Source organism: Leguminivora glycinivorella, chromosome 13 (genome assembly GCF_023078275.1).
Source record: "Leguminivora glycinivorella isolate SPB_JAAS2020 chromosome 13, LegGlyc_1.1, whole genome shotgun sequence".
In the NCBI taxonomy this organism is placed as follows: Eukaryota; Metazoa; Arthropoda; class Insecta; order Lepidoptera; family Tortricidae; genus Leguminivora; species Leguminivora glycinivorella.
The window spans coordinates 9285729-9298254 of NC_062983.1; the positions used below are offsets into that span (position 1 = coordinate 9285729).

Consider the following 12526-nt stretch of genomic DNA (forward strand, 5'->3'; position numbering starts at 1 on the left):
ATTCTTGGTAGGTAAGTACAAGAGGGTGGGCGGTCAGTTAGATAAAATATCTAATCTACCAAATGAAGATCAAATTTAGGTATAGGTATAATCTGTAGTCTTATAATTAAAGATTAATTACATAAACTTTTTCTGTAGTGTACCTCAATACATGTGCATACCTACTCACCTATAGATAGACGTAACTTGTAATTTGTGATTTTAATAGTTACTCATTTAAGAAATAAACCACTTAATATTATTTCGCCAACACCAGATGTCGATCAAATATAGATCTTATTGTGTTAGTGTAAGATTTAATTCTCGAGTGTGTGCAGTTTGTAAAAATACTTAAGATGATAACAAGTTTCTATGTTCGTACTTACCTAACCATAAAAACATTTTTTACCTACTAAAAGGTTATTATTTTTGGCTAACACTAGTTTGCATTTAGTATCTAAACAAATCCATACAGTCCATTAATGTTAAATCATATTATATTAAATTAGCAAACAAGTTGTTGTTTTGATAAGAAAAATAATGTTAAGTATGTTATAGTTTTAAGTACGTATAAAATGTGGATATAAACTTACATTTATAACACAATGTAAAATTACAAAACAAAAAGCATTTCATTAATTTGGAAACTAGGTATTTATATTATGTCAGTAGGTATATTATTATTTGCTCAGTTTGCATTATGTAGAAGCAAAACGAACTAATTCGGAACTGTAAGTATTGCAGAATGATATTCTAGAGGTATTTTTAAAAGGTTCAAAGTAGCTTCTTCATTATTGATAACATAATTACATATAATAAAATAATGCAAACGAGCATCTGGGTGATGGGATTTTGTTTACTTTCACATTTATTAAGTATGTAGACATTTGTAGGTACCTAGCTTGACTAGTTATTAGCACGTAATTAGCATCAAGCTAACTTGTTCGTAAAATATAGGTAATAATATTTTCTAAGGCTCGGCCATAGATTATATTGTGCCATCAGGGACAAAAATGTACCTACACATATTATTTGTTAAGATAAGCTGAGATAGATATATAGGTTAAAATTTGTAGTTACTGTATCTAATTAGTAAAAACTTACCTATAGTTTTTTGATGACAATAAGCTAATGTTGTTTTTATTATAACTGTTATATTTTGCTAACTTAAGGCCTTTACGTAACCTTAATCAAAGTTTAGACATTTATGAAGTTCATTTAAGTGGTTAAAGTTTACGATGTTTTTTCTTGGTTTTAAGTTAACTAATGTTTTTTTTTCGCTCATTTTGAGGCTTAGTTTAAAAACTGTTGTTTTTGGTGGGCGGTATGTTTAGTTAAAATTTGATTATCTATACGCACCTACACATACCTGTACCGATGTATGTACCGATGATGAGCCGACCCGCCACTGCATTTTTAGTTGCAATAAATAGTCATAAGCGTATGGACCTGTTTTAATTTCTTCTAACACCTTCACTCCAAAATGAACCCTAACAACCCGAACATTACCTATTCCGTACCGTACCTACTTGTACGCTCTGTGAAAATATAATGCTGTTGGTTTTACAATTATCCGGAATCCGTTTGGTATTTTATTGTTCCGACCCTGCGTACGCTAGAGTGATTTCTACAAAAATGAAACCCCGAATAAAATGTCAAACATTTCGCGTACGGAACGCGAATGGGTTCAGGGATTCTCGTGATTTGATAGCATCATATTTTTGGTGTTATGATTCCGCTATCGACTGAGAAATCACTCTGAAATATCAAGTTCTAGACGAGTTTGACGTCGTCTAATGCTTCAAGAAGATTGGTTTCCGTCAGCATCTCTGTATCGGGCCAGAAGTCGTTCGATGTAAGAGCTATGTTGTTGTCTATGATCATGTCGACTTGTTGCGGGTAATTAGGACTTGGCGCCATTTTATTGGTGAGATACGGGTCGCTGCCGTGTATGACGCCTATGGGCGACAGGAGTCTGCCGGGGCTGTACATTTGCTTGAATTTGCCGACGGGCGACACAGATTGGGAGCGATAGGGGCTCAGCACGCGCTCCCTTTGCGCGGGACTCATGGCTGGGCTGTAATTGGGAGTATTAGGACTCGACGGAAGCGAGTACATCGGGCTCCCTATATTAAGTGTAAGTGGAGACATAGGGTTAGTGACGTTATGTATCAGATTTGGGGTCGGTATCATGTTTGACTTGGGTATCAAGTTGGATGTGGGAATCAAGTTTGAGTGTATCATGTTAGATTTGGGTATAAGATTGGAGTTAGGTATGAGGTTTGAGTTGTGTATGGGTTTCGGGGGTTGCTTCTGCATGAGGTTCATGACCGGTACGGGGATGATGTTGATCGGGATCTCCTGGTTGACCACCAACCTATACTGGCCCGGCTTCACCTGCATCGGCTGCGGTTCGTCCTGGAATACATACGATAATATACATTAGTATTTCATATTTGAGTGAGCTTAAAGTATCCGTGAGATGTTAAAAGTCGTGTGAAATGATATCGTCTCTATGACATAGAGAAAGGCGGTAATTGAAGAACATATTTCCAAAACCCTAATCATTTTAGACAACTCACGGATACGACTCAGACAGAAGTAAATATTGGAGACCGAAGAGCTTTTATAATACAAATGATACCCTTTATCAACATAAAACATTCGACGCCTTCGTGTTATCGAATTCGAAGTTCGTACCGTATGAAGCAATGACTATTTTTATTCAAGTCAAAGTAGCTTCTTTGGTTATATCTATAGTAACGTTTATCGTTCAATTCTGGGGTCAATAACTGATAATTTTATACAGATAGATACCTAAGTGACGAATGCTAAATGTTGACAAAAGATTTTATTATAATTATCAATAGCGAGATCTGAGATGCGATAATGTCGTGCCCAGCCGGCGTGGATAAAGCATCCGTCACACTTTGGCAAGTATGTCAGCGTGAGAGTGACAGTTGTCTTATCCACGTGGATAAGTGATAAAATTGGAAGCATGATACGCCGGCAGGTGCAAATAATTGATAATTTTATACAGATAGTTACCTAAGTGACGAATGCTAAATGTTGACAAAAGATTTTATTATAATTATCAATAGCGAGATCTGAGATGCGATAATGTCGTGCCCAGGTGCAATTTGTTCAGTTCATAAAACGCATATGTAGACATGGTGATCATTTTATAGATTGGCACATCATAAAATGATCCATTATATGATCTAGTCACGTTATTAAAATCTGCATTATTTTGGAGCAATTCATTTGAGTTGTTTCAGCAAGTTATTCAAATCTAGACCATACCTAATCTCTGACTAATCTTAATGTAAATAGGTGCATGTTGCTATGTAATAAATAGGTATCGGGTATTGGCGATATCGGCTTAACCTTGGCATTGAAAATATTCACTGTTCTACCTACTCGTATTTACATATTACAAGTGCGCGATATATATGGAAACATTTACACAGGTATTCTTCGAAATGCCGGCTGCGGATGACTTCGCGGTTTTAGATGGAGACACCGACTTTTATAGGTACTTCCTAAATTTTGTTCCCGGATTTAGACATAGGAATTTACATCTATTACTAGTAAGTACATACATAAAGTGAGATTTCAAAAGGGTCTTCTGTTTACGGGTGAAATCAAAATGGTCACTGACTTATCTTATTTTTTATCGCTCTAAAATACCATGTTTTTTGCTTTTCTATTCTATAATTTTGTTGTCGATCTTTATATAAGGGATGGCAGGGTTACACAAACAACAGGGTTGAGTGGAAGAAGCTAGGGGAAGCCTTTGTCCAGCAGTGGGATACTAAACCAGGCTAGCAAAATAAATAAATAAATAAGACAACACTTTTAGCGTTTAGACGCCCGCTTTTTAGGGTTCCGTAGTCAACTAGGAACCCTTATAGTTTCGCCATGTCTGTCTGTTCGTCCGTCCGTCCGTCCGTCCGTCCGTCCGCGGATAATCTCAGTAACCGTTAGCACTAGAAAGCTGAAATTTGGTACCAATATGTATATCAATCACGCCAACAAAGTGCAAAAATAAAAAATGGGAAAACATGTTTTTTTAGGGTACCCCCCCTACATGTAAAGTGGGGGCTGATATTTTTTTTCATTCTAACCCCAACGTGTGATATATTGTTGGATAGGTATTTAAAAATGAATGAGGGTTTACTAAGATCGTTTTTTGATAATATTAATATTTTCGGAAATAATCGCTCCTAAAGGAAAAAAAAGTGCGTCCCCCCCCTCTAACTTTTGAACCATATGTTTAAAAAATATGAAAAAAAATCACAAATGTAGAACTTTATAAAGACTTTCTAGGAAAATTGTTTTGAACATGATAGGTTCAGTAGTTTTTGAGAAAAATACGGAAAACTACGGAACCCTACACTGAGCGTGGCCCGACACGCTCTTGGCCGGTTTTTTTTAATATATAAATGGGCTTGCTCTTGACCACAGACTAGCCAAAGGCAAAGACGTGGCCTGCGATTATAGTTTCGACGCTGAAAAGAGTGTCTTTAACGTAAACCCACTTATTGGTATTAGAATTTTTTTTAGCTTTTTTTCCAAAAGTTGCGCAGCTAATATTTTCATAAAGAGTATCCCCCTTATTCATAAACGAACTCTAATAAAGTTATCAAGCCGATAAAGTTCGTTTGTCCTTTTCTATCACACCAATACGTCGGAAAGGGACATGCGAACTTTATCGGCTTGATAACTTTAGAGTTCGTTTATGAATAAGGGGTTAGGTATTTAGGTACCTAATATATCATAGCTACAATGTATACTGTGTAAGTATAACGTCGTAGGAGGTATGTGCTGGTATTTGTCCATTGACACAGATTCCATTGATTACATATGTGTTTGTTTCTATTAAAGTGACGCGCTCTAATAGAGTGCACTTAGAGTATATTGGCGCGACTGCTTATTGATTGTTCTACAAATGAATCGTTTTGCTTCCTTGCTTGGCTGTTCGACATTTTAAATGTAATTATTTTTAATCCTCAACGCAAAAACGACGGGTGTTTTAAATTTGACGTATCTGTCTGTTTGTGTGTGTGTCTGTCTCTGGCATCGTAGCTCCCGAACGGATGAACCGATTTAGATTTAATTTTTTTTTATTTGGAAGCTGAATTAGTCGGGAGTGTTCTTAGCCATGTTTCATGTCATGAAAATCGGTCCACTATGTCGCGGTCGGGAGTTTTTCAAAATTTAAATTTTGTGTTTAGGTTATTAGAAACTTTAGTCACTTTTTATCACTTTTCTTTACATAAAACCAACTTTTTCAACCCCGTACAAACCTTGTTAACCTTGAAATAGATAACAAAAAGCATAAATAATCCAATTAAAAAAAGAAATAAAGCTTGAAAAAATGTTATTACCTATCTATGAACATTGTCTAAGCCAGTATTTTGCTAATACAATTAGTGTAGCTTCGCGTCACCGTAATAAAATGATGTTCTAGGCTAGTAATAAAAAACTCTAGAATTTTATTATTGTAGGCCATCGCGATCTTGGCATTTTCATTATAACGAAATTCGCTGGACAGGTGTTAGCATCAGTAAACCCAAGTTTACGACGCTAAAATGGAATTATTAATAACCAACATGGGCCAGAAATAAGCGCTTATCCTATGTGTTTTATGATATAAGCGTAACTGCGGGATATATTTTTAGAGATTTTAAAGAATATCCCAGTAATGTATGTAAGTTGTTCTGCAGAGGTTTCATTAAGATACGGCTTAGCATGGATCCACTGATTTTAGAGAACGAATTTAGATTACGATTTCGTTCTCCTTCAACCCCTTTATTGCTAAAGTGTCATTGAAACTTGAGAAGTTACATTTACTATGCCTACGCCTTCTTGGAATAGAGTTTTTTTAATTAAGTACCTATCCTGATTTTAATAAAATTTCATGTTTGTATCTCAGTCTATGTAAATTCTAATCAATAACCAAAACAAAGTCTTCTAAAATTTATAGGTAGGACACTAAATACTGCTTTTAACGCAGGAAAGCGAAGTTTTTAATTGTTTGTCGTGAAAACCTCCGTTTAACTACTTTTTTATTGGGAACTCTCGGAATTTAGGAAGCCATTTCGAACTTCCTGTTATTTACATCAGATTCGAGGCCAGTACCTAAATAAATTATAACCTAACCTTTCATCGCTCATTACTCATTAGTTCGACTTGGAACATGTGCCTATAAGTCTAACATAATAGCAAGAGCCAAAGACGTAAAGATACTGGAATAGGTGTATGACCTATCAAGGTTACTAAGTGAACAGCCCTCATAAAACCTATAAGTCTTTAATTAATCAGGTCTACGTAATACCTACAGCGCCGCGCCGAGCGTGATAAACCGAGTCAGCACATATTTAAGGCTCCATTTTGGTAGCTCGACTTAACGATCAATATTTTTGTTTGGTACCAAAACAAAAACTAGTGAGTATTGTTGTGTAACTTTCTAGCGTTATTTGAAGGCAATTTTATCTTCGAGAAAGCAGCTGTTGATGATGTAGTGGTTTTAATCCTGGCTGACACCTACCGCTATTTATCTCAACACCAGTTTCTCTTAAATCAAGAAAAAAAGGTGATTCATAAAAAAGTTGCAAGCATAATCCTACTGTAGTGAAATCCGCTATTAGTTGTTTAGTATTAGTTCTTCCGGCCCGGCCTAGCACAAGCTAAATTGTTGACGACAAAACTACGATACGACGGAGCGTTTATTATTTGTAACTTGTCTACTTTGTCCGAGTATTTTAGAGATTACTCATAAAATCCTTGAGACAAAAGCATACCCTCCAGTAGACTTCATTAAATAAGGTATTTTTCCAAACGTTATCATTATCAAAGGCACACAGCCTTAAGGCTTATATACCTAAAGCAGTAATAGACGCCAGTGTAGTTAAGGGGGCTTACGCTGTAGGCTTTGCGATCACTCCCCAGGGATCTTACTCAGATTGCGGCCCTTATCGGCGAATGCCTTACACTAATTAAAAGATTCCGATGAAAGATAATATTAACTGCAGGTCCATCTTTAATTAAAATAAAATGTGTATTTGTGTCAAAAATATTGCACGCAACATCTCGCCAACAACATACCAACTGACTTTGATGCCGGTCAGTTTTTCGGATCCACATTTTCTTTTCTACAGTCGATGAATTATAATAATAAATAATAAATAAATATTATAAGGACATTCTTACACAGATTGACTGAGGCCCACGGTAAGCTCAAGAAGGCTTGTGTTGTGGGTACTCAGACAACGATATATATAATATATAAATACTTATATACATAGAAGAACATCCATGACTCAGGAACATATATCTGTGCTCATCACACAAATGAATGCCCTTACCGGGATTCGAACCCGGGACCGCGGCGTAGCAGGCAGGGTCACTACCGACTGCGCCAGACCGGTCGTCAGAAAATAACATTCCAATAAGTCAGATAACTTTTATGTAAGCGCTATCTCCGAAAACACACTCAATTGTGTTCAACGTCGTATATAAGGGCTATTATGAGAAGGACAGAAGGGCAGCCAGAATTTCAGGCGTCAATGCCCTTTTTACTACAATTGCTATCTACCAAGCCCATAACGCCCGAGGGTCGGATGAAAGGATTGTTTCTTTTAAGGGTTTCCCACAAAATTACAAACCAACAAATCAAAAAAATTATTACGCCATAAACCTTCGCAGATTTTAATCTAGAATTATGTAAGGTGCAAAAAACCGGCCAAGAGCGTGTCGGGCCACGCTCAGTGTAGGGTTCCGTAGTTTTCCGTATTTTTCTCAAAAACTACTGAACCTATCAAGTTCAAAACAATTTTCCTAGAAAGTCTTTATAAAGTTCTACTTTTGTGATTTTTTTCATATTTTTTAAACATATGGTTCAAAAGTTAGAGGGGGGGGGACGCACTTTTTTTCCTTTAGGAGCGATTATTTCCGAAAATATTAATATTATCAAAAAACGATCTTAGTAAACCCTTATTCATTTTTAAATACCTATCCAACAATATATCACACGTTGGGGTTGGAATGAAAAAAAATATCAGCCCCAACTTTACACGTAGGGGGGGGGGGGGGGGGGGGGGGGTACCCTAATAAAACATTTATTCCATTTGGCGTATTTGATATACATATTGGTACCAAATTTCAGCTTTCTAGTGCTAACGGTTACTGAGATTATCCGCGGACGGACGGACAGACAGACATGGCGAAACTATAAGGATTCCTACTGTTCCTAGTTGACTACGGAACCCTAAAAATGAGATAGTAAATGTATTAGCACAACATTTCGTAACTTAGTATGCTTGGTATGACAGCTGGTGTTCTAGTGATGAAAAAACTTTTGTACAGATTACCCTGGAGAATGAACGTGCCAGCGTTGACTATGACTAGGTGAAAACTACTAACGCTCTTGTACTGTGAGTTCTCGGAACTTGATATGAAAAATATTTAGGTATAATATAAACGCAATGTTTCTCTTAGGATTCCAGTATAAAAATATGGGTGCATAAGTTGCACATAAGAATATGTCCCATAGTTCTTATGTGGGCGAATAAAGAGTTACGGGATTCACAAGTTGTTTGTACGTGACTGTGCATTTTAAATTTGATTCGTTGACTAATACACTTTTAGTGCTCCGTACCAATTCTTTTCCTAACTTAGGTCCAATAAACCGATTAAATGCGTTTTTTGTCGAGCAGGGACGAGTGGTAATCGATTTAGACTTTTATTTTATACATTTTAGCTGAGAGTATTCTCCGCCTAAATAAGTTTATAGTTTTCATACTCACAAAAACAGTTATCGGAATTCGTTAATTTTCTTCGACGTCAATGTTTCATAAGTGTCTTATTTCCATAATTGTTATAAATAGGATGTACCTATCATGAAAACAGATCCTTTGGAAGCCTACGCCTGTTGTTTGGTGATTTCCTGATTCATAATTTAAGAGCGCTTTCAAAAAATCTGCTTGCTCGCATTTCGACGCCGGCGGCGTTGGCGTGCGCCTGTGTGCAGACGCACACTATAACCAGAAGCATAACGATTGTAGCCTGCGGTACAGACATAGCGTGCGATCCTCTTCGAACCAACCTTACGTGCGGCTAGAGCGAAAGGGATAACATTCATGGTCGGTACCGCCACGCCGTCAGTAGCGTTGCGGACTAACCATTATTGATACTTGCGTAAAAACACCACCATATATATTACATATTTGCATACATGATTTCGTGCAGAAATACTTGACCTTTTAGTTTAATTATTAAACTTATCACAGTTTTTTTTATTAAAACGTGTGTAGCCTTGGAAGAAATAAATTAAAAAACTTTTATAATATAATAAATTGTGTATATAATATTGTTTTCTGTCACCGCGATAGTTACTCATGAAATAAATTTATGGAATCAGATTATATCGCGTATAATGAATATAATCCGTTTTCTTAGTTTTATTTCATTTTGTATATGATATGTTTTCTAGGTTCTTTTCGGTGAAGGAAAACATCGTGAGGAAACCGGACTTATTCCAATAAGGTCTAGTTTACCCTTTGGGTTGAAAGGTCAGATGACAGTCGCTTTCGTAAAAACTAGTGCCTACGCCAAATCTTGGGATTAGTTGTCAAAGTGGACCGCAGGCTCCCATGAGCCGTGGCAAATGCCGGGATAACGCAAGGAAGATGATGATGTTTTCTAGGTACATATACAGAGTGGGGCCTGTAACAAAGGCGAAGAATTGAACTCTAGGCTATTCTCCTTATACTGATCAACATTTGTTCGGCGACTTTTAAAAATAACTTGTATTTTGATTTTTATCACCCTTGAAAGTTTTTTTCTAAGATGTAATGTATTGCGAATTCTGTTAAGTCTAAAGTGTGACAGACAACGTCAATGACAACAATAATACATTGAAGCTAATATTTATTTTGTATGAAAAATTAAAAATTTAAAGACTTCATAATTTTTAAAAGTCACTGAATAAATGTTGATCAGTATAAGGAGAATAGCCTACAGTTCAATTCTTCGCCTTTGTTACAGGCCCCACTCTGTATATAATGGAACTAAGATCGGTTTTCTTTAATTTTAAGTAGTTTTTTTTATATATTTAAAATGTGTTTTTAGGGTTTCGAAGTCAACTAGGAACCCTTATAGTTTCGCCATGTCTGTCTGTCTGTCCCTCCGTCCGTCCGTCCGTCCGCGGATAATCTCAGTGACCGTTAGAACTAGAGAGCTGAAATTTGGTACCAATATGTATATCAGTCACGCCGACAAAGTGCAAAAATAAAAAGTGGAAAAAATGTTTTATTAGGGTACCCCCCCTACACGTAAAGTAGGGAGTGATTTTTTTTTCATTTCAACCCTAACGTATGATTTATTGTCGGATAGGTATTTAAAAATGAATTACTGAAATCGTTACTGAAATTGTTAATATTAATATTTTCGGGAATAATCGCTCCTAAAGGAAAAAAAGTGTGTCCCCCCCCCCCCCCCCCCTCTAACTTTTTAACCATATATTTAAAAAACACAAAAGTAGAACTTTATAAACTTTCTAGGAAAACTGTTTTGAACTTGATAGGTTCTGTAGTTTTTGAAAAATATGGAAAACTACGGAAGAGCCGAGTGGCTATTTACCAACGCGGCTTTAAAAACCGGCCGAGAGGCCACGACACGCTCTCGGCCGGTTTTTAAATATTATGTTGTTTTAATTGCATGGAGCACAGGAAGGTCCACATCTATGTATTAGTTTTTTGTAAGGAAATACAACTCTACGCTACGCCTACCTGCTTTAGTTGACTGTTGACACACTGAGACAGTGGATGCGCCAGAGTATAAAAGAGTGATTACCATCTCTTGTCAAAGATCTTGTTGAGACGAATCAAACGAACCCAAACACGAAGTGGTTTCAAGACCTGGTCGTGGAATACTCTTGACTACCTTCCAGCTTCATCATCAGATCCTGGGTACCATCTCTTGTCAAAGATCTTGTTGAGACGAATCAAACGAGCCCAAACACAGAAGAGTTTCAAGACCTGGTTGTTGAATACTCTTGACTACCTTCCGGCTTCACCATCAGATCCTGGGTACCATCTCTTGTCAAAGATCTTGTTGAGACGAACCAAACGAGCCCAAACACGGAGTGGTTTCAAGACCTGGTTGATGAATTATCTTGACTACCTTCCAGCTTCATCATCAGATCCTGGGTACCATCTCTTGTCAAAGATCTTGTTGAGACGAACCAAACGAGCCCAAACACGAAATGGTTTCAAGACCTGGTTGATGAGAACTCATGACTACCTTCCGGCTTCATCATCAGATCCTGGGTACCATCACCTCTTGTCAAAGATCTTGTTGAGGCAAATCAAACGAGCCCAAACACGAAATGGTTTCAAGACCTGGTTGATGAGAACTCATGACTACCTTCCGGCTTCATCATCAGATCCTGGGTACCATCACCTCTTGTCAAAGATCTTGTTGAGGCGAATCAAACGAGCCCAAACACGAAATGGTTTCAAGACCTGGTTGATGAGAACTCATGACTACCATCTGACTTCATCATCAGATCCTGAGTACCATCTATTGTCAAAGATTTTGTTGAGACGAGTCAGTAACCTAAAATGATATTCAATAATAAATAATACTTACTAAAAATATTAGTCAAGTTAATTAGTTAGTTACCAAAGTCGTCAACCCAAGGATCAAAGTTTTCGGTCGCAGTATACATGCAACAGTACAGCCAAACACGCACACAAGTGCGGTTTTGGACACGGCGGGTGCCGCACACAATGACAAAATAACTTCGCGATCATCGAGCCGCGTGCGGAGCGGACTAACATACGTCCTGCCTCTACAAGCTCTGCCGCGGTACTGACATCGCAAGCGCGCGTAACCGGTAATAAGGAGGCATTTTTAAAAAATCGTCAAAAATATTAAATTGCAATTAATAGAAAACTTTTGCATAAAATCTGCTTGAGTAAGCGTTGCAGATTATTTTTATATTAAAACTACTTCAAAAACACGTAAGTTTTCGAAGAAATTGACACTTATTCTGAGGTGATTTCTGAAACAAATTGGATTCATCATATCCTCATTTACTCTATTCTAAAGCCTTATAACAAAGAAGTAGTCTCAGAAGATTGTAGTACAGGATATACATAATACAAATTTACCACTTGAAGCATTCAAAACTATCCAAATTTTACAAACTAGACGGACTAAGTCAGCACTTTTCGCGGGTTTTCCTAAACATGCACCAGAAAAAAAATCATAATTAATTAAGTGAGTTAATTTTTAAAAATCCAGTCTCACAACATGTAAGTTAAGAAGATGTCCTAATCGAATCCTGAACTTAATAAGTCTTTTAGATGACGGAAAGTGTAGCATTTTGCCGACTAAAACTATCAATTTTACATTATTACGACGTTTTCGTTGAATGCCCTCTTAACAGTTTCGCGCAAACGTCTATTGTGAAATTTTACTTCATGAATTTCTTTGTCGATAACAGAATATAGCGTGAGAAACTACAGGATAAAGAGCT

At 36.9% G+C, this 12526-nt stretch overlaps 1 protein-coding gene across 1 annotated transcript in view; it reads right to left on the reverse strand.

Moving 5' to 3' along the window:
* The window catches only part of LOC125232825 (hypoxia-inducible factor 1-alpha-like), a 135753-nt gene that overhangs the window by 6585 nt on the left and 116642 nt on the right, over positions 1-12526 (reverse strand). The window contains 1 exon segment of the mRNA XM_048138616.1: positions 1489-2397. Within this exon segment, the coding sequence (XP_047994573.1) occupies positions 1753-2397 (645 nt within the window). The 3' untranslated portion in view covers positions 1489-1752.